The sequence below is a fragment of the Lissotriton vulgaris genome, unplaced genomic scaffold, assembly GCF_964263255.1.
Source record: "Lissotriton vulgaris unplaced genomic scaffold, aLisVul1.2 SCAFFOLD_3084, whole genome shotgun sequence".
NCBI lineage: Eukaryota > Metazoa > Chordata > Amphibia > Caudata > Salamandridae > Lissotriton > Lissotriton vulgaris.
This window is the reverse complement of record NW_028245300.1, coordinates 8,848-29,978: the sequence shown is the minus strand read 5'-3', so window position 1 is coordinate 29,978 and position 21,131 is coordinate 8,848. Positions and strand designations below refer to the sequence as shown.

Genomic DNA, 21,131 nt, shown 5'->3' with positions numbered 1-21,131 from the left:
AGGCTGCAGGCCAAATGGTGCGCGCGCCCGGCGCACATGCACTGTACCTCATCCGCCTCCAGCCTTTGGGAGCACTTTTGAAAGCCCCTTACTAAGCTCTCGCAGAGCAACGCATGCGCGTTGGCTCAACAAGACCTAAAAAGAGTGTTAAAATTCTATCTTGATAAAACAAAAAGGTACGAAAGTCTGACCAACTGTTTGAAAATTATGGTCTATTGAACACTGGTTTCCCTGCCTCAAAATGGACCATTTTTAGATGGATAGTGTCATGTATCATGTTATCAACTGGCACATAAACAGCTCCTGGGCAAGCCGAGAGCGCATTCTACAAGAGGCAAAGCTGCTACGATAGCGATGCTTAGGAATGTACCTATTCAAGAAATTTGTAAAGCAGCCACTTGGCGTTCGGTTCATACTTCGCACCCCATTACTGCCTTGATTCTGACACTCGAGCGGATGCTCAGTTTGGTCAAGCATCCCTTAGAAATATGTTTGGGTAATATGTTTTGGGAAAATGGTTTTGATATGCTGGTTTTCGTCCGCAGGGTACGGGGATGGGCTTGCTACTCTATTTAGTGCTTATGACTATTGATGAGTATCGCCTGGAAGAGAAGGATAAGTTACTTACCTTTAATCCTGGTTCTCTTCCAGGGTTATACTCCTCAAAGTCATTAGCAACCGTCCCTCCTCCCCAGACGAATACCATGTTCATATGTATCTGTTACCCATACTTTGATTACACTGTTGTACGCCATCCGAAAGAACTGACCTAACGGTCACCTGAGGTGCATGAGCCTGGGGGAATCCTGGAGGTCTTGAAGGCACTGCGCCAATTTTCCAATTGTTTTCTATGCAGCCTTTCTAGGCTAATCTCCCTCTATGATCTTGCCTTTTTTACCTTTGAAAATAAAGGTTGTGTGTTTCAAAGCAAACTTAAAGCGGTTTTCTTTATATGTATCATAGTATATCATGACAGTTTTTTCAAATGTAAAATACTTGCAATGGTGGTAGTTATGAGCCTAGTAACATGTTTCAGGCTATATATATATATATATATATATATATATATATATATATCGCAATCTTCTGCTCTTCACAGACTTGTCTCTAGTAACGGACACAGACCCAAGAAATGGTGCGCAAAGAGTTTTATTGCTCGTCACCTGTCGCCATTATATATATTGCAGAGCAGAGATCCAAAAAAAAGAAAGGAAATCAGACGAGCTCACAAGGTAGATTCAGCAGTTGAAGTTTATTCCTGGCAGCAAATACGACTCGCTTCGACCACGTCCTTGGTCTTGGTCACAGAGATATATATATATATATATATATATATATATATATCTATATATATATATATATCTATATATATCTATATCTATATCGATATCGATATCTATCCCACTGGCGGTCGCCAGTACGTAGTTATAGTTAGGATTTTTTTCAATGCAAAATCTCAAAATTCTATTGTGAATAACTTTGGCGTCGGTTGACGAATCTGCCTGACAATTTCCTCAAATTTGCCTCGCGGAGCTCCGATCCTTCCCTGAAAGTTTGGGGGGGGGATTCGTCAAGCGGGGGCCGAGATAAAAGGGGGGTCCCAAAACGTGTTTTCCCCATGTTAATTTCCATAGGGCTGTCGAATTCACTTTTAGCCCGAACGGCTGAATGGATTTGCACTAAACATGGCAGAATTGTAGGTAGCCCGATGTGCCTTTGCTATGTCTCAAGATATGTGCTCCAGTGGTTTTTACGAAAATTAACTTTGAAAAAATATATATTGGGCTACTTTGGGCTATATATATATATGTTAGAGCCCAAATGTAGCCCAATTTAGCCCAAAGATGGCCACCAGAGACAAAAAAAACCAAATGTAGCCCAAATATCAGCCAGATGTAGCCCAACTATAGCCCAGTGACAGAATGTCCCAGAGTGTTCTAAAGAACAACTAGAACGCTAACAGTCTTACTTATGACAAAAGTATGGCACACCTGAAGTCATCTTGATTGGAATAAAGTGGTAACACTTAATACATTTAATTTGAAAAGGAACAAAATGAGGGGTTTTATTTATATATATATATATATATATATATATATATATATATATATATATATATATATATATATATATATATATATATATAATATACATACACACACTATACACACACTATACACACACTAGCAGCCCGCCCCAGCGTTGCCCAGGGCGGCATTTCAGGCTTGCGTGCACTCCCGCCCGCCACGACATTCTGTGTCCCGGACAATGTCGTGGCGGGCGGGGGCCAGGACGGGAGTGCACGCAAGCCTGAAATGCTGCCCCCAGACCCTGAGCCTTACCGCAGTTGTTCCGGGCCAACCTCCCGCACCGGCTCCCTCCCTTCCCGTGTCCCTGAGCCGCCGCTCCTCACTTCACCGCCGCTCCTCCTCGTCATCACGTACGTTGCGGCTAGCGCTACTTTCAGGGCACTACTTTTTTTTTTAAGTTATATTTTTATATTTACGTTTTTTTTATTTTCTATAGCCTATGTCCATCTGCACACCCTGAGGATTACAACAATGTATTGGGTGTGTGGATTGGCGCTGTGGTTCCCGAGTTTACCTTGCCAAAAGGTTTGTGTTCTCTCTTTATAATAGTAGTATAGATATATATATTCACTGAAAAAACCATAGGTTTCAAAACAGTTATAGTTAGAAATTAGCATTTAAAAAACCTATTAGTGATGTTATGAGTGATGCCATTGACCATGTCATGAGTGATGTAATATGTGACGTCATCAGCAGTGCATTGCACGCGCAAGTTATAGTGAGTCCAACTAACTATAACGTGGGAATTTCAATGGTTTTATGCGAGTAAATTTTCCACCTAACTATAACTGGTGTGAAACCTGTTTTTTTCAGTGAAAAAAAAAAAAAAAAAAAATATATATATATATATATATATATATATATATATATATATATTCATATATATATATATATATATATATATTCCAATCGTTGCTTTCACACGCCGTAGTTTGAGTAAGAAACGAAAAATGGACCCGCAACTCTTGTGCCATTCAAATCTTTATTGTTCCATATATCCGACCAGCCAGTCCGCCATGACTCGTTTCGACCCCCACTGGGTCTTGATCACATGACGCATTGCCACGGAGGAGGAGGCTATTTATAGTGCACCCAACACAGGGAATGACATTTGACCCACATAGACAGTAAGGAAATACTTAACATGTCCTAGTGCAATTCATGCATGTGCAAAATTATGCAAAATACAGTACAGGATATTTTATACATACACCAGATAACTTATCCTTCGGGCATACATAGTTTTAAACCATAAATATCAATCTAAAACCATATCTTATGTACAAATATCGCTGATGCAATGTAAACATAAATTGTAAACAATATAATAGCAGCAATGAATGGTAATAGCAGCATAATTAAAGTGCCAGGCGAACAGTTATTATAAAACAACCTTTACCTAAAATCATAATATAGAACCATGCATATATAAATATATAAATTAATTCAATTTTATAGGTATCAACATTTAAAACCCTTTACAAATATGCTCACATCCTGTTGAAAAACTGTATTATTTCAACTGTACATCTTAAGGTCTTAATGCTTTATTTGTGAAATTGAGCCCCAGTGGGGGTATTTATATATATATAGTGAGTCCAACTAACTATAACGTGGGAATTTCAATGGTTTTATGCGAGTAAATTTTCCACCTAACTATAACTGGTGTGAAACCTGTTTTTTTCAGTGAAAAAAAAAAAAATATATATATATATATATATATATATATGCGCTCCGGAGTCCCTGCATGTGGGCGGGACTATTCAGTGCTTATGTCTTTGGCGAGTATACCCCTGGAAGAGAACCCGGATTACGGGTAAGTAACTTATCCTTACCGCCAAAGGATTGGCCAACTGCTCAATGCCCCACATAGCCCATCTAGTACACTCAGACCAGGCTGGCTTTATGCCCAGTAACGATACCTGCTAAAACGTTCGCCGAGCCCACAACGCAATAGCAGCAGTAGATCACCTGGGACGTCCAGCCGCCATTTTACTGGCTAACATTGATAGGGCCTTCGATTCTGTCATCTCGACTTATCTATTCACGCTCCTGCAACAACTTAATATGGGCCCCAGATTCTTATCATACATAAGTCTGCTCTATACAGATCTCACGACTTCGGTGCGAGTGGCGGGCTTGGTCTCCCCCAGATTTCCTAGAAGACGCAGTACCCGTCGGGAATGTCCCCTGTCCCCATTATTTGGACTGGCATGGAGCCGTAAGTGGCCGGGTCAAAGTGGAAGCCCTTGTCCAAGGCTTCGGATGGTCGTGAGAGGTGTCAGACCTCATCGCACTCTATGCCGATTAAGTCTTATTTTTCCTCACTGACCCACACAGAACATGCCCCATGTTGCTTTGAATCTTGCAGGTATTTGGAGATATGTCCTGTTTATATATGAACGCCAGTAAGTCTATCATATAGTCCCTGCGGTGTATGCAACCGTGGCACATGGACGACTGATCCGACCATTGCCACAGAAGTATTACGATATCTGGGTTTCTTCTTGTCCGCCTCTCAGCCCATCTCATTGGAACATAATCGCGCTCCACTGACCGAACAGGTAAAAGTCGAGGTGAAATCCTGGTCACACTTGCCGCTGTCGTTATATAGATGGTCTGCCATCTTTAAGAAGGTGTCCCTTCCCTGTCTTGTATACCAGCTGCAGAATCACCCATACCTGATCCCGGCCGCCTAGTTTCGGCAAATAAATGAACATTAGTTCAATTCTTCTCGGGCAGGGGCACGGCCTGAGTGGGCTTAAGAATAGGTTTTCAGTCCACATATTGTGTGGGCATTGCTGCCGTAGACATTAAATCATATCATGCAGCATCTCACCTTCTGCTGCTGATTGAATGTTGGTATGGTGACTGATGATCCCGTATACGCAGTAGAGTGCTGGGCAATGGGGGGAACACGTCTCTCCACACCCATCTATTCAGTGGACCGTGGCTTCGGGCACTGCCGCCCGCACAGGAGTAGTGTTCAGGGTTTGGAGACAATCGCTGCGTTGACTGGTATGGTGGGGTTGCCTGACATAGGAGACCCCGCTGTCGCATAACGGTCTTCTACCTCTGGTGACCACATTAGCTGTGTTTCGAGGATGGGACAATATTGGCATATCCACATTGGAAGTAGTCGTGCACGGCCAGACTCTCACATTCTTCCAGGAGTTCCAAAGGAAATTTGCTATGCCACATAATCAGTTCTATAAATATTTACAATTTTGGCTCGCCCTATCCTAATACATCAAAAACCTTGAGTCTTACAGAATTTACTCCACTGGAAGGCAACTTACTCATGGGAGACCTCGGAGACCATAAAATCACTGATATAATCAGGCTCTTGTTACTAATTGTTATAAACCACTATAAGGCCTGACCCAATATGATCACACCAAATTCTCTACTTCCAACACAGGAGGGGTCTTATAAACTTTTGTAACTCCCTTTAATAATTTTATTCAAGTGTTTTCAGCGAGTAGCACACTACTCTGGAACTCACAAAGGATTAGTGGTGAATTAGTATAGTGAAATATGAAAGTAATTTGAGAGGTGGATATTAATCAGTTATTTGGATTGAGGATAGCGGAGGGATAGAAGAAGGAAAAAAGGTTGGCATTTATATGGCGCGTGTTACCCCTAATGGGGTGTTGAAGCACTTTCTTGGTGAGTAGCACGCTACTCCGGAACCCATAAGGATTAGTGGTGAATTAGTATAGTGAAATATGAAAGTAATTTGAGTGGTGGATATTAATCAGTTATTTATATTGAGAAGGATGGCGGAGGTATAGTGGAATGAAAAAGGTTTGCATTTATATAGCATTTTTTTTTCTACCGAGTTTTATATAGCGCGAACCTGACCAGAATTGTGTATCAGAGCGCTTTACATAGCACCAGTTGCATTACATGAGGACACATACATTTTTGTTAGAGACGGGGAGATAAAGTGATTTGCTCCGAATCACAGGATGTCCAGCATCATTGCCGAGACTCTAACCCAGTGCCCCAGATTCGAGGTCGACTGCCCTAGCCGTTAGGCCAACTTCTCTTCCCACTTGTTACACCTGTTGGTGTGTGCGTCAACTTTTTAGCAAAAGCTTAAAATTAGATCTCTATCTTGACAGACTTTTTCATGTGATTTTGTAAACGCAGAACAGAGATTTATTTGCGCGTTTATTGGGTTTTACAAAATGCTTCGAACACTCTAAGACCATTGTTAATGCTAATTTCTGATTAACTTCATATTTCCTTATTAATGCAGACCTTTTTGAAATTGAAACAATAATGATATGACGGACACAACTATGTTTTCCAGGCATAGGCCAAACTAGGCCTCAACTCAATCCTATTTTTTGGAGCATTCATAATATTTATTGTGTGTTCATTTCTCATTGAGGCAGCATGCAGCAAAATGTGCACTGATGCTTTAAGGTGACATGCTGTTCTGGAAAAACTCTAAAGGAAGCCTCGGCAACATTTCAAGGGCCTTTCTGCTTGCTCACTGTAGGTTGTTCATTCGTTGTGAAACAGCCTTTACAATGATGTTTTTTAGCTCGTTGTGCCTTTACCACACATTTTTTAGCACACATTTTTACTGCGAACATGCACCCACAACGCATGCCAACACCATGCATGTAAGGTAAGTTGGGGGGAGGGGGAGGGGGGGTCTCCCCCCAGAAATAGATTGTTTTTAAATCTAAAAACAATCTGTGGTATTGGCATGCATTGCAAATTAATATTCACTGCAAAAACAAGCAGTGGTAAAGGCATTACCTGCTTTGTACTGTCGTACAACCATCCGTGAGATTTTGCATGGTTTATGTAACCAGATATGTTCTGGCACTTCAATTGACTTTAGGTCAGTGGGAACATGAGATTATCCAATTTTGGTGACCATTGCTCGGTTTATATGACGTTTTATAATGCTGTACTGTCATTTGACGATGTATTGTTATTAGCGTCTCCTATATACATGGCAGGAATAAAAACTAGGCCGCAGTTCTGCCATGTCATGCCTCTGTGGTTGGTGCAATTGTTCCCACTTACATAATTTCTGAAGATAGGCCCCTCAATGTGATGCCTATCTTAAAAAATAAATAACTAATGTCCCTGCACTAGGGAGTTCCTTCTCGGAGCCTAGTTGGAGGGGGGGGGGGGGGGTCGGGGGGTGTTTGAAGGCTTTTTCTGACATACCTGGCAATAAGGGGGATGCCTGCTGGAATTGCCTATGGGGGCTGTCCAAAACTGAACGGCCCCTCCGACACGGTTTCCTTCAGTGTAGGGTCTTCTATAAGGAAGGTCCTAGATGCGCACCGGCAGTGGTAACTTCACAACCTCTGCACTCTGGGTGAAACAGAGGGATCAAGAGGAATGGAGGCAAGACATCACCTTGTTATACTACTGGCTACCGAATGAGGGCTTTCTTCCATTGAAGCTCGATGAAAGGAGTACCACTGCACTCGTGAATACACAGTGCAGTGGTACTCCAGGTCTTGTGCCTCCGAGGACGTTGAGTTCCGGTAGATCTGCTGAGCCTCGTCGTCTTCGCCCTCGAAATAACAGACTTCTTCCTCCTGTTCTTCGACCGGTTCAGACGTTTTTGGTGGTTCTGCGTCCTTGTCGTCTCTTTCGCCTTCGAACCCGGGCTTCGGTTGGATGGTGCAATGGCTCATCCTCTCATCGAAGTCCATTTTCCGCTGCAGGATGCTCGCCATTTCAGCCTCGAGCCTCCTTTTATTCCTTTCCATCTCTGCGACCTGTTAGGCGTCGAGTTTGTGCGCTTAGCTTCGAGGTCGTCTACCTCGAAGCAGTTGTTGGCCCTTCTTTCCTAGGCGCCGAGGTGTCCTTTTCGAAGGCATCCTTTGACGTCCTTGATTTTATGATGGCTGGGAGTCCTTTTCGAAGGGTCAGCTGGGCTGTTTGTCCTTGGGTGCTGTTGCTTTCGCCGAGAGATTCGGCGGCAATGTTCCCTTCAAGGACTTTGCTTCACTCCTACGAGTGTCGCTCGAGGACTTCGCTTCACCCTTTCGACTGTCGCTCAAGTGTCTGGGGGTCGACGACTCTCTTACCTCCTTTGACGTCTTCTTTTGGACCTTGACGACTGTGCAGTCCTCTGGTCCTTCGGCGATGTTGTCCTCCTCTCCACATGAGAGGCCCAAGTCTCGGAGCGATGGAGGTGACCTCTGCCCCTACATGGTGTGGTTAGCCCTTCTCTGCCTCTCTCTTACTCTTAGGGTCTTGGGTGTGAACACAGAGCAAGCGTTGCAGTCCTTGTTGTTGTGGTCGAGCGGCTGGCAGAGGTTGCAGACTGGATATTGGTCCTTTTGGGTGTATTTATGGTGACAAGGTGACAATTGGTGCATAAGTTGAAACGTGTTATGTCCATTCCGGCGCTCAGGGAGCTGCCTTGAAAGCCCATTCTCCGTTGAGCATCGAGATCTCGGTCGTAAACCTTCTCCCTCGCTGTCCCAGTTACCTGACCGGTAGTCGGGTGTGTTGAAAAGTTTTAATTTTGTCGATTTTCTTCTCTTTCCGTCGATTCTTTCTCCCAAAAACTATGGAACTCTTCGGTTACGATCCAGACTCAACAGCAGAAATAAGAATCTGAAGATGGCCACCACAGGTGGGAGCTTCCCGAAGAAGCGCGGCGAAGTGAGCAAGGTCACCATATTGTGGTATGTCGACGCCCACCTGGGCCACGAAAAAAAGAAAGAAAAAAGAGAGAATAAAGACTACAATTCCAGACTTAACCACTAGTTGGTGGAATAATGCACAGCATAGTGAACCCAGAAAGTCTGAAATCTGCAAAACTACACTGACTGGAAAGAAACTATTTTTTTTAATTTTTATATTTGTTTTTATTATTCACCAGACCGCATTACAAGGCAAAAAAATATATATACCTCATTTTATAAAGCTATGCACAAACTCATGTCGACCAAATCTTCCATAATCAGCACGGACAATCAGTACAAGCACAGATAGCCATTTTTGACACTTAACATTAGCCTTGTAGAAGTACGGGTACTATTAAATAAGAGCACTTTAATTACAGTGCACCTTGTCCTTTCTATGTTAGTATACCAGTGGTGCCTACTGTGGTAACAGTCCTCTTCCCCAGCAGTGTTTCATAGTTTGCATAGTATTCATGAGTCATGTTCATTTTATTGTAAGTAATCATCCAGTGGTTGACAAGTCTTTAGGTCTAGATGCTCTAGGTATATCTTCTGCATATGTGTTTAGTGTTTCCTTACAATAGAGTAGATCCGTTATCCAGTCCTTAAATCTTGGTGGGTGCCTGCTGCCCCACTTAATGGCTATTCTCCTCTTTGCAAGCAACAATGTCACTACTAACAGTTTTCGTCTTTTTTCCAGTTTGAGTTTATATATACACCAAGCAGACATACCGTGGGTGTGCTTGGTATCTGTTCTTTCAACATGTTAGTAAGCGCGGCCGTTACTTCTTGCCAGTAATGGTACAGTCCAGGACAAGCCCACGCCATGTGTAGGAAATCAGCCCCCAGTGCAGAGCAGCGTTGGCATTTATCATCTGCTCTTAGGCCGTACCGGTGTAGCCTGACCTGTTTGTAATACATTTGGTGCAGAAATTTAAAATGGATAGTGTTCAAATTGCAGTTTGATGTGAGTAAATGCAGTTGTGCACAACTAAAGCCCCAGTCTTCTTCAGATATGGTCTCTCCTAACAGCTCCTCCCATCTTTAGTGATCTATCCGGACCTAGATTGTGGTCGTTCTGAGAAGTCGTGTATAAACGTGTAACTAGGTTCTGCCGTGTGTGGGCAGTCAGCAGCACTTGCAGGGAGCTCAACGATTCAGGAGCAGCCGGGAATGACCTATAGAGGTCTTTGAGCGCAGCACGTAATCTTAAATAGGGGAGCATTTTTAGTGGAGTTTGATGTGCACACAGGGAAGGGCTATTAAACAATATGAAAGCATTGTTCGGGAATAGTATGCCCATTGTCGTAAATCCTATACTCTCCAGCACCAGCACCAGCCTCAGCCTCATTTTTCTTTCCTGTGTCACTGAAAGTTTGGGATGATGTGTCAGCGGAAGCGCCGGAGCATATGGGGGGAGCTTTTGTGCTCTCGCCGCAACAGTGTGCCATGCCCTGGATGTGCACTACGCCGGATGTATTGAATCGTTTGGGTAGCAACTGATGTGGTCTGATATGTAGTGCATTACGGGTTTTGGGTGGACGCTGTCTGTTTCCACTGCTATATGCAGTATATGAGAGTGCGGTTTTGTCCAGTAGTGTGCATGCTGGGCCTGTGCGCAATAATACAACTGGAGGTCTGGGCCGCAAACCCGCCCTTGTGATACGGTTTCGTGAGTGTCTTCCAAGATACCCTCGGCTGCTTCCCAGCCCATGTGAGACGCTGCAGTGCTGTTTGAAGTCTAGTAAAGAAGGCTTGTGTGAGCCAAATCGGGATATTCCAAAAGAGATCTAAAAATCTGGGCAATATGACCATTTTCTGAAGGGCAATCCTGTCTGCTAGCGATAGAGGCAGTTTGATCCATTTCTCGATTAGCTCATCTAGTTTGGTCAGGGCCACACCATAATTTTCTCTGATTACCACCTCAGGGTCCAGGTGTATCCAGACCCCCAGGTATTTCACCGGGTCTGTCGTCCATTGCAGTGGGTAATCTAGACTGGGTTTCGGTTTCTCAACAGTCCAGGGTATTACTACTGATTTGTCCCAGTTAATACTTAGCCCTGAGTATTTCTCAAATTTAATGTACTCTCTAAACAGTGGGTTGAGATTCGCCTCTGGGTATCTAGTATATAGCACCATGTCAGCGTATTGTGAGATGCCTACGGGTCGAAGGTTGAATTGCAGTGCAGCCTCTGGGTGTCGTTGTCTGATTTTACATGCTAGGGGCTCTAGAGTGAGCGCAAATAGGATAGGGGATATAGGACACCCCTGACGTGTACCCCTACCGATCTTAAACGGTGGCGATGTCATGCCATTTATATGTACTCTGGCTTTGGGTTCGTTATATAATAGGGCTATCCATCTCATACATGGAGGTGGGAACCCCATACGTGCCAGGACCGTGATCATGAAGTCCCACTCCACGGAGTCAAGCGCCTTTGCCGCGTCTAATAGTGCAGCTGCAGCGGTTAAATCTTGGTTAAGGCTCTGGTATAGAGAAAAGATAGTGCGAATGTTCTGTGTCGTGGATCTAGTGGGTATAAAGCCCGCCTGGTCTAGGAGAACCTGTGATCCCAATAGTGGTTGTATCCTATTTGCTATTATGTAAATGTATGTATAGGCATTTATATAGCGCACTACTTACCCGTAGGGTCCCAAGGCGCTTCGACCGCTGCGAAACCCTTCCTGGCTTCCCTGAGAGATGGTCCCTTAATGGGTATCTCCAGGGTGAGACCAGGCATCCTCGGCGGTCTGGTGGGGCCGTTAGTGAAGATGAGGCAAGCTAATGCCCAGAGTTGCCGAGTGTGATCGCTGATCAGAGTGGGCACCGAGGCGAGAGAATTATCGAGTCCGCTGACCCTGGTCCAGAAACCTGCCGCGCCGGGAATCGAACCCTGGTCCCGGGCCGTCCTCTGCTCTCGGGTCTGCCGCCTCTAACCAGTGAGCCACACTACTTCACTCTTCGCCAATATTTTTACATCTATGTTTATGAGTGACAAGGGCCGATAGGACTCGCACTTTTTGGGATCTTAACCCGGCTTAGGGAGAGCTATTAGAAGCGCTTCTCGTAGTGTCGCTGGAAGAAACCCTTCCTCATACGCTTCTTCGTACATCTGAGCCAGGGGAGGTATCAGCAGGTCTCTGAATTCCTTGTAGAATTCTCCTGGCAATCCATCGATTCCCGGGGCCTTATTATTTGGAAGTGATTTAATTGCTTCCCTGAATTCGTCTTCAGTAATATGATGACCTAGATATTCCCGATGTGTGTGTGTGTGTGTGTGTGTCGGATAGCCATGCCAATCCGATATCATCCAAATATTCATGTATGGCCGACGAGGAATTGATCTTTTGTGTAGTATATAGTGTAGGGTAGTATGTCAGAAAGTTATGTTGGATACTGGGGGTGTCTAATGTCAGTTCGCCATGTGCATTCTCGATTTGTGGTATATGCGCAGCTGCGTGTGAAGGCTTTATTTTGTATGCTCTGGCGGTGTGCCTTTTTGAAAGGTATTTTATTTCTGAGTCCACAAACTCATGGTATGTGTCCACTTTACTCATATCTGCTAGCAGGGACGTATTCAATGTATCTGCGTATTCTACTTCTAGGGCCTTAATGTCATGTTCTAACATGCACAGCTATTGTTGGATACCCTTCAGGATACCTGCATGTTTACTGATGCAGTGGCCTCGTATGGTGACTTTAAAGGCTTCCCACAGAGTCCTAGTGCTCTCTACTGACCCCTCATTTATTTGAAAGAATTCCACTATTGCTTGTCGCACTTCACCATGAAAGACCTGGTCTTTTAATGCAGAGGGTTGGAGTCGCCATGTAAACTACTTAGGGGTATGAGTGGGGATAGCTAGCTCTAGTCTAACAGGTGAATGCTCCGATAATGTTTTCTGCAAGTGTTCCACTTTCATGGTCAAGGTACTAACCTCTCGTGTGGTCAACCAATAATTTATTCGCTACCATGTATTGTGTGTCGTTGAAGTACATGTTCCTTCCTTGTCCTTGCCTCTGCTAATTGATTCCTTTCTTTTCAGCTCTGACCTGTTGTGTTGTGGTTCTTGATCAGGCGCCAGGACGCCCCTTCGCTGGGGCAGCTGTGCGCCGAATAAAAGTTATTAACATAACCATAACATTGTGCCCAGGGTGACTTTCCCTCCACACATCGACTAATGACCAGACCTTGATGCCCTCTAACAAGGAGGTAGTTGCTCGCCAGCCATATCTATCCGTACCTGATGCCCTGTCCAGTGCTGGGTCTAAGCATGTATTAAAGTCCCCGCCCCCTACAAGGGCTGTGGGCTAAATTTCTCAGAGTTGAGACCAAATATCATTAAAGAAGAGCGGGTCATCCACATTAGGCCCAAATACAGAGAATAATCGAGAGAACTGTGCCCGCAAATGACCCCGCATGATGGCATACCTGCCTTGAGCATCAGTTCCGGTATATGTGAGTGTAAACGGTATATTGCGCTTTACCAGCACCAGAACTCCTCGTGCATAATTTGAGTAAGAGGATGCTAGCTGGTATTGTGCCCATTTATTTCCTATTCTGGTCTCTCGTTGCGGCGTTAGATGCGTTTCCTGGAGACATGCCACATCTATTTTGTGTCTGTCGAGGTAGGCAATTACTTTACGTATTTTTTGAGGGTTGTGTAGGCCTCGGACATTCCAGGTCAGTAAAGTTAGTGTTCTAACTTGCCGTATGTCTGGCGCCATCTATCATATCAATGAATGCAAATGAAACATACTTGTTAACACGAGGTTCGTAAATGGAGAGCATGAACATGTTACATGTACCCAACTGTAGCTACCCAGTGATTTTCTGAATATTTCCCCCTGTCCCTCCCCCTCCCACTCCGTTCGATCTATACCAGTGGAGACATTTCCCATTACCCTCCCCATATCCCTAACTCCCTCCCCCCATTTTAGCAAGTAACAACCCCCAAGAAAGTAAACAATTGTTGTGCACACAAGTGGGCGGGAGCTGCCGTGCCCTGACCCTTCGCTAACTAGAGCAAAGGGGGAGACCTCTTGAAGTCATGGTTGTACATCGCCTCCAATACTGATCTTATATCTTCTGCTGAATAGAGCACCAAACCTTAGTAAAATACACGAAGAAACAATTGTGTCCAGTACATTATCTCAGGTTTACCCAGTTACTTCAAATAAAGACATTTCCTGCAGTGTTCACTTATCTGCATGGCTCTTCTGCTCTCCGGTCAGGGTGTTTCACCTGTAGTGTTTTCTGCGGTAGGGCAGTATACTGTTCGTCGATCTCGAAGGCGCTCAGGGGAGGCAGCCACCCTAGCCCCTGTTAGGGTCCCAGGATGTTAAGGCAATTGTGAGAGCTACAACCCCTTATTCCTTTAACAAGGTGTCCATTCCTGAAGAAGGATATCATTCCACATCTGACAAGGCCTCTTGCTCTGCATGTCGGTCTCTCGGTGATCTCCTACGTTCTCCTTTCGGCCTCCGCTGTTGTAGATATTTCATAGCGTCCTTCGGTTCGTTGAATATCTTCGTAGCTCCATCGTCCTTGATTTTAAGTCTGGCCGGGTATAACATGGTGTAAGGGATCTGTAGGTCCGGTAGTTTGTTTCGCCTGGCCATATTTTTTCTGCGCTTCCTGTACTGTTTGTGTAAAGTCCGGGTATATCGCGATCTTCATATCCTCAGGGCGTAAAGCGCCTAGTACTCGTACTTTACGCAGTGCCGCGTCTCTGTCCCTATAGTTCAAAATTTTTGCTATTATGGGCCTTGGTCTTGATCCTACTGAAGGTTTTGGAGCAAGAGAGCGGTGCGCCCTTTCAACCAGGAAGACGTCAGAAAAAGTGTCTCTGCCCATTAGCGTGATTAGAAGCTGTTCCACATATTTCTCCATAGGGCCTGTATTGGTGGTTTCTGCAATACCCATTAGGCGGATGTTGCTTCTTCGGGATCTGGCTTCTAAATCCTCTGCTTTCGCGGATATTGCGGCTAACTGTTTCTCTATCCCAGATTGTTTAGCTACCACCTGATTGTTAGTGTCCTCCTTATCTGATATCCTGCGCTCAGCCTTATCTATTCTTTCAGTGTGTCTGTCCAACCTCTCAGACATACGGTCCACTCTGTGTGAGAGTATCTATTTTACCGTCTAGGTTTGTTATCGCAGTTTGAATGGTTTGGAACATAGATTGGATGTTATCTGCTGCAGCCCCATTTGCCGAGGAAATGGTTGGTGGGTTAGCTTGGTGTTCTTCTCCGGGCTTCTCCGCCTGTTTCCTGGAATGGGTCGAAGTTGATTTTTGGTTGGTTCTTGTCCGGTTTCCCCATTTCTCCGCAAAGACCAAGGCAATCTAGGAATCAGCAGGTGGAAGGTCAGAGTTTGTGGCCAGGAGTGTGTGCGCGTTTGTCTGACTACCCACTGTACTTGGTAGGGGCACTGTTCTGTCTTCCAAGGCTTCGGTCTTCAAGCCCTACTTAGTAGGCCCCTGGTCTCACTATCAGTGCTGGTAATTCCTGCCCCTTGGTCTGGAGTGTAGCGTATCTGCAGTGCCGTCCGCAGCCTGTTTTCGCTAGGACCTAGTTTAGCAATGGCTCGACAATTGGGCCACTCCTCACAATGCTCAATGTACAGCCACCCGCTGTCGTTTGCTCCTCGCCTGGTGGTCAATGTGATTCTTGCAGTGGACGCTTGGTATGGCAGCTCTGTCGCAGTCTCCCGCGCAGAGAGGCAAGGTTCTGCAGCTTTTCAGCAATCGCGCGCTCCTCTGGCCCCCTGCCGTATTTTAAGCTGACCGCAGTTGCAATCTCCCCACAGTGTACTCTGATGGCTCGTACCTCTAGCCGCCTCTTATGGTCTCATCTGGGATTTATTATACACTGCTTCCACCGCCCATCGCGTCGAGACGGATGGCAATCTAGAAGGGGTCAGTAGGTCTGGGCCTTGCGTCTATTCAGCCGTCCTAGTGCAATTATTCACTGCGGTCTGAACAGGTCAGTTGTAGCCGGTCTGAGCCTCTGTTGCTCGGGGTCCATGTATTTCGCGCTTTCGGCTTCTGATACCTTTCCGTCCTGCCGGGTCAATCTCCTCTACTGACCGCTATTTTATTTCATCTGCACTACCATGTGCGGGTTGTCGCTTCGTCAGCGCAGGTTGTTGGAATATACCGCCCTTCCTGCCGGCAGCTCAGCTTATTCTTCCCGTGTCTCCCTGACAGGCCGGGCAGGTGCGATCCCGCGTGCGTGCCGTGCGTCGCGGCCAGGATCTTCACTATGGGTCGGTGCTCAGTCGGGCCTAACGTCTCCCGGGCCTCAGTTGGAGAAGAGTTGTTTTTCGGCGTTTTTTACTACCGATCGCCCCCAAACTTACAACGGAGATAGAGGACGCGTTTTGTGGTCGGTGCCAGTGGTTTTTAGAGATCAGCACGGTGTTGCGTTTGTAGGATGAGGATGTATATTCTGGTCTCCCGGAGGAACTCGCTCAAGGCGCCGCCATTCCGTAGCTCGGCTAGCTCCGACCCCGACAGGAAAGAAACTATACGTTATTCTCCTTCCTGGCTCAGCTGGGGTGTTCGGGTGACTAGAACACCATCTTGGGGCAGACTCTGTCCCACCCGGGTTCTTATACTCACCAGGGAGTGGTAGGAGGGCTTCTTGATTAACTTTGAGCGAGGCTGGGACCAAAAGGTAGGACAAGACCATGAAAGTTAGGGGGAAGAGTTGGTTTTAATTATTTTATGGAGAAGGCGAAAAGTAATGGAACAAGAGAGCCAATTATCTAACCGGGAAAGAGATCAATTCTTTATTTTCTTTAGGAAGCTGTAGTTGATAACGGCAGCTTGCCATATACCGGTGATGCAATCCAAGTGAGGTGTAGAGGACACAGAGGACGGGGTTGTCGAAGAGTACTGTGGAGCTGAAACAAGTGCAGCTGAAACGAGTGACAAAGCCGATAGTTTTTTTCACTTGGATAGTGCATGAACACAGAGCCACAAAGCACAAGGGCACGCATTCATACACAGACGTACATGCAGACAGCCAAGCACAGAGACATCAGATTTACAGTTCTTCTTCAGGGCCACTGGAGTTATGCGATTGTGCGGCTGCAGCGTTTTTCGCATAATTATGGATCTGCCGCATTTGCTACCTAATCCATCATCTGCTGCATAATCTGTACATTTTAACAGAAAAATAGTTGCTAAACCAAACTGTTCCAACAGACCAACCCTTCCTTCATAAACTTCAAAAGACAGCTCAAAGACCTCTTCCTCAACCGCAAGCTCACCCTACTGGATAGCATCCACCCAACGAGTCAGAGTACCTCTGCCATAGGATTCTTGTCCAGCGGATAATATAGTCAGATGCTGTGCATAGCTCGCCATCTAGTGTTGGGTCCGGATGTTTGCACTTGTTTTTTTTCGAAGAAGTCTTTTCAGTCACGAGGTAGGTGACTCCTCCTTTCGGTGATAGTGAGCATGGGCATCGACTCAATTGTTGGAACAGTTTTTTCCGCCTTCGGTTCGGACATCTATCGCTGCGCTCCGGTTCGACACCGTTCCTTTTGGTTTTCCTCGGTGCGCTAGATGTTCACCCTCTACGGTATTGTTTTCGATCGCGTGTCCCTTTCTATCGCATATCGTAATTACTTGAACTAACCTTTCAAACGGAAAGTTCGTGGAAGGCCGTTGGGTCGACCTGTAGTCGATGGAACAAACTCCCTTCAAATTCTGACCTCTGGGTCATGTGAAATATCCGCGCACCGACTTACACGAAGTGTGTAAACTGTGTTTGTCCCCTGAACACAGAGAACAAGACTGCTTCGAGTGGCAGGCTTTCCGCTCCAGACGGTGACATGCAGAGCCAGCACACAAGCTCCATTCCGGACATCTTCGGACAACAATCCGACGAAGAGGCCGGCGAGGCCTTGGGAACAGAGGAAGAGCAGGAGCTGGTTGCCATCTCAGAATTAGACTCCGACCAAGAGGAGGACATCCCACATGGTCAACGTACCGTGAGTACAGCTCCCCCCTCGTCCCATGAGACAATTCCAATTTAAAAAGAAGGCCAACCTGCGCCCTCGGGCCCCAGTCGGCACCGAGATCACTCTTCTGACACCCACCCCCTGGCTCGGCACTGAAGGCTACTAAAAAGCCTTCCGACTCCGAAAAGACTCCCTCCAAACTGAGCTCGGAGCCCAGACCTTCGGGGTCGAAACATAAATTCGGCACCAACCCCCACCATTCGGCCCTGAAATAATCTTCAGATCTGAAGGCATCAACGGTTCCGACTCCGGCACCGAAAATGTCATCACCGAAACCGAGAGAGGTGCAGAAAACAACTAAAAAGCCCAGTTGCGAGGCCCCAGTTTAAAAACAGGATCCGAAACAAAAGCTTTTGTATATTAAACCACAGACTGGCCATATCGCTACTATAGTGACTCTAAAAAGAAGGGCTGATGCAGAAGAAGAATATCACAGATCTTTTGAAACTAACCCTTCCCCTCCTTCTCTTCCTCCACCTATTCTTTCTTCATCTCCACCTTCCCCTCCGCTTCAATCAATTTCACCTGAACATTTACCACCACATACAGCTGACAACCAGGATGATGGGGATGACGATCAGGATAGGGATGATGATCAGCCATTACAAGACCCATGGGACGATTCTAACACCAGTTCGCCCACAGGCAATGATCCCGACCTGTACTCTACCAGACCCTCTCCGCCAGATGATGGTGTAGGCTACATTGAGTTACTGGGTAGAGCTGCCAACTACCATGGCGTGCAGCTACATAAGGAGTTATTAGAAGAAGATTTCCTCTTTGAAACCCTCAGTACCACACAGAAGTCATCACTTACACTACCCATGCTAAAGGAATGGTGAGGCATGTAGATGACATTTTAATGACCCATTTAGAGCTTGTATTCTTACTCCTAGAGTGGACAAGAAGTACAAGCCAGCACCATCGGGCCCAGTATATATAAGGGGACAATTAGCACTAGACTCCCTGGTTGTGTTCAGTGCAAGAAACAGAGCCAACTCCCAGACGACAGGCGAGACTCCACCTCCTGATAAGGATTCAGAACTTACTGATGCTTCTGGAAAAAGGTTAACTTCTCAGGCAGCCAATTTTTGGCGCGTCTCCAACACTCAGGCACTGTTACTGCGATACGACCGTGCGCACTGGGACGAAATGGAACAAATGATCAAATATTTACCCCAGGAACACAAATCAAAAGCACATGATCTGGTTGATGAAGGGCAACCTATTTCTAATAATCAAATAAGATGTCCTCTAGATGCTGCGGACACTGCTGCTAGAGCTATAAACACTAGTGTCCTGTTAAGGAGGCATGCCTGGCTCCACATATCTGGTTTTAAACCAGAGGTTTAGACCTCCATATTAAATACCCCATTTGACAAGGAACATTCATTTGGCCCAGTAGTAGATTCTTCACTTGAAAAAATGAAGGAAGATACTGAGGTAGCCAAATCTATGGGAGCCCTTCAGTCCACCCAGGGTCGTGCTTCCTTTCGATGCTCCTTTTACTGAGGAGGTTCCAAGAATACCTCATCAGAAGCCACCTCCACCTATAAGGGCAATAACCAACCCTCTTCATCTAGGGGTTATTTCAGGGGTGGTTACAGGGGTGACAACTGTAAAACCAGGGGCCGGGGTTCAAACACACGCACCACTCCCGCCAACACAAAGCAGTGACTTGCCTTCACTCCCCCCCACAACCACTTAATATGTTTAATCATAATTCTTAGAAGAAGAATGGAGGCAGCACCAAGTATGAAGTAAACCAGGACCACGTTGTATCAAAAATATATTTTCTTTCATTTTTTCACTTTTAAGACAGCCAACGCGTTTCGCTCCCCAACCATGGGAGCTTCGTCAGGGCACAGATATTGGTAGATCTTGAAGCGACGTATGGCGTAGAAGGAAAAGTTTGACCAATAAAATAGTATAGATGCCGATATCAAGATTCCGATATCCAGATAAGGTTATAGATACACGTCAAGGGCCTTAGGATAAATGACACCACTAACCAAGGAGATAGTATTTCCAGAAAATATTGTAGACTTTACGTTGAACGGCGGGCACGTGCGCAGGCCTTAATAAGCTGCTACCACAATTGCTCCATGTTTCCTATTACAGCAATGGCCCCATGACGAATTCGGTCAAACAGATTGGGCCCGGTCGGGTGCGTTTTTAAACGCCCCGCGCACCAATTACGAGATACTTAATATAATCATAATTAACCATGCTAAATTGTTGAGTGGTGGTGTCTTAACCCTTCACTGCGGCGGCTATTCCGCCGCAATGCGGGGGGGGCGCGCATGGCGGGCGCATGCTGGTGACGGAACCGCTCTGTCACCAGCCACGGTTGCGCTGTGCTAATGACGGAGCGGTTCCGTCACGGCCCCGCCCACTCAATGGAATGTTCAGCGCAGGCGCAGAATCCGCACTGCGCAGGCGTTCCGAGCGGGCCGTGACGGACCCGCTTGTCATCAGCACAGCGCGACCGCGGCTGATGATGGAGTGGTTCCGTCACCAGCAGGGGAGGGGTTAATAAACCTGGGTGAGCCTTATTTTATTTTGCAAGATTTATAGCCAGAAGGCTTTCTCATTTGCTTAAAATATCATGTTTTAGTGAAATTCCTATTACCTGGTGCTGGCTGTGTATAATTGACTATATGTTTTATTTGACTAATGAAGGTAAAAGGTTTTGTTGTTTTACCATCCTTTGCATTGGTTACAATATTCAGTGTTTGTCTTTAGTTAAGATCATCACAATGGAGAGATACACCCAAGTATCTTTTTTTCGTTTCTGGCATTTACAATTCTTAGATTTTAGCTCAACAGTGCCATGACCCAGAGTTTAAAGCTAATGGTGAAAACTTTGTATTTGTAGGAGGATGAGGACCCTAACAAGGGCGATCAAAGCAGATCAGTTGATTCGGGGGAAGACAATGTAACCGAACAGACAAACCATATAATAATTCCAAGTTATGCTTCCTGGTTTGATTACAACTGGTAAGCCCTTTATTGGTGAAATATTACACTGATGTAATGTGATGCTTCCTCCAACGTATGCCTTTTCTTCTTTATTGCCCATTTTCTTAGATGTCTCACACTGTACTTCAGTTGCTTTACATGCATTGTACCTTGCACACTAGTTTAAGGTGGAGTAGAGATTTTCAACATTTCGTTATGAAGTGGATGGCTTGCATTCTGTAGAGCTGCTCCGTTACATAACAGAAAACCAAACAATCATCCTGTTGTTTATTTTTTTAAAGCATTTTTTTAAAGCTCTTTTGAAGAGTAGTTGTGGGAAGCTATGTAAGAAAGTAGCTCTGTATACACTG

General features: G+C 45.6%; 1 protein-coding gene across 1 annotated transcript in view; it reads left to right on the top strand.

Moving 5' to 3' along the window:
- LOC147666488 (SWI/SNF complex subunit SMARCC1-like) overlaps positions 1-20,799 on the top strand; it is a gene marked incomplete at its 3' end in the record, with an annotated part of 254,856 nt that extends 234,057 nt beyond the window's left edge. Inside the window, exon 9 of the mRNA XM_086949046.1 lies at positions 20,678-20,799. Within this exon, the coding sequence (XP_086805172.1) occupies positions 20,678-20,799 (122 nt within the window). The remainder of the gene's footprint in view (positions 1-20,677) is intronic.
- Between the last annotated feature and the right edge of the window lie 332 nt (positions 20,800-21,131).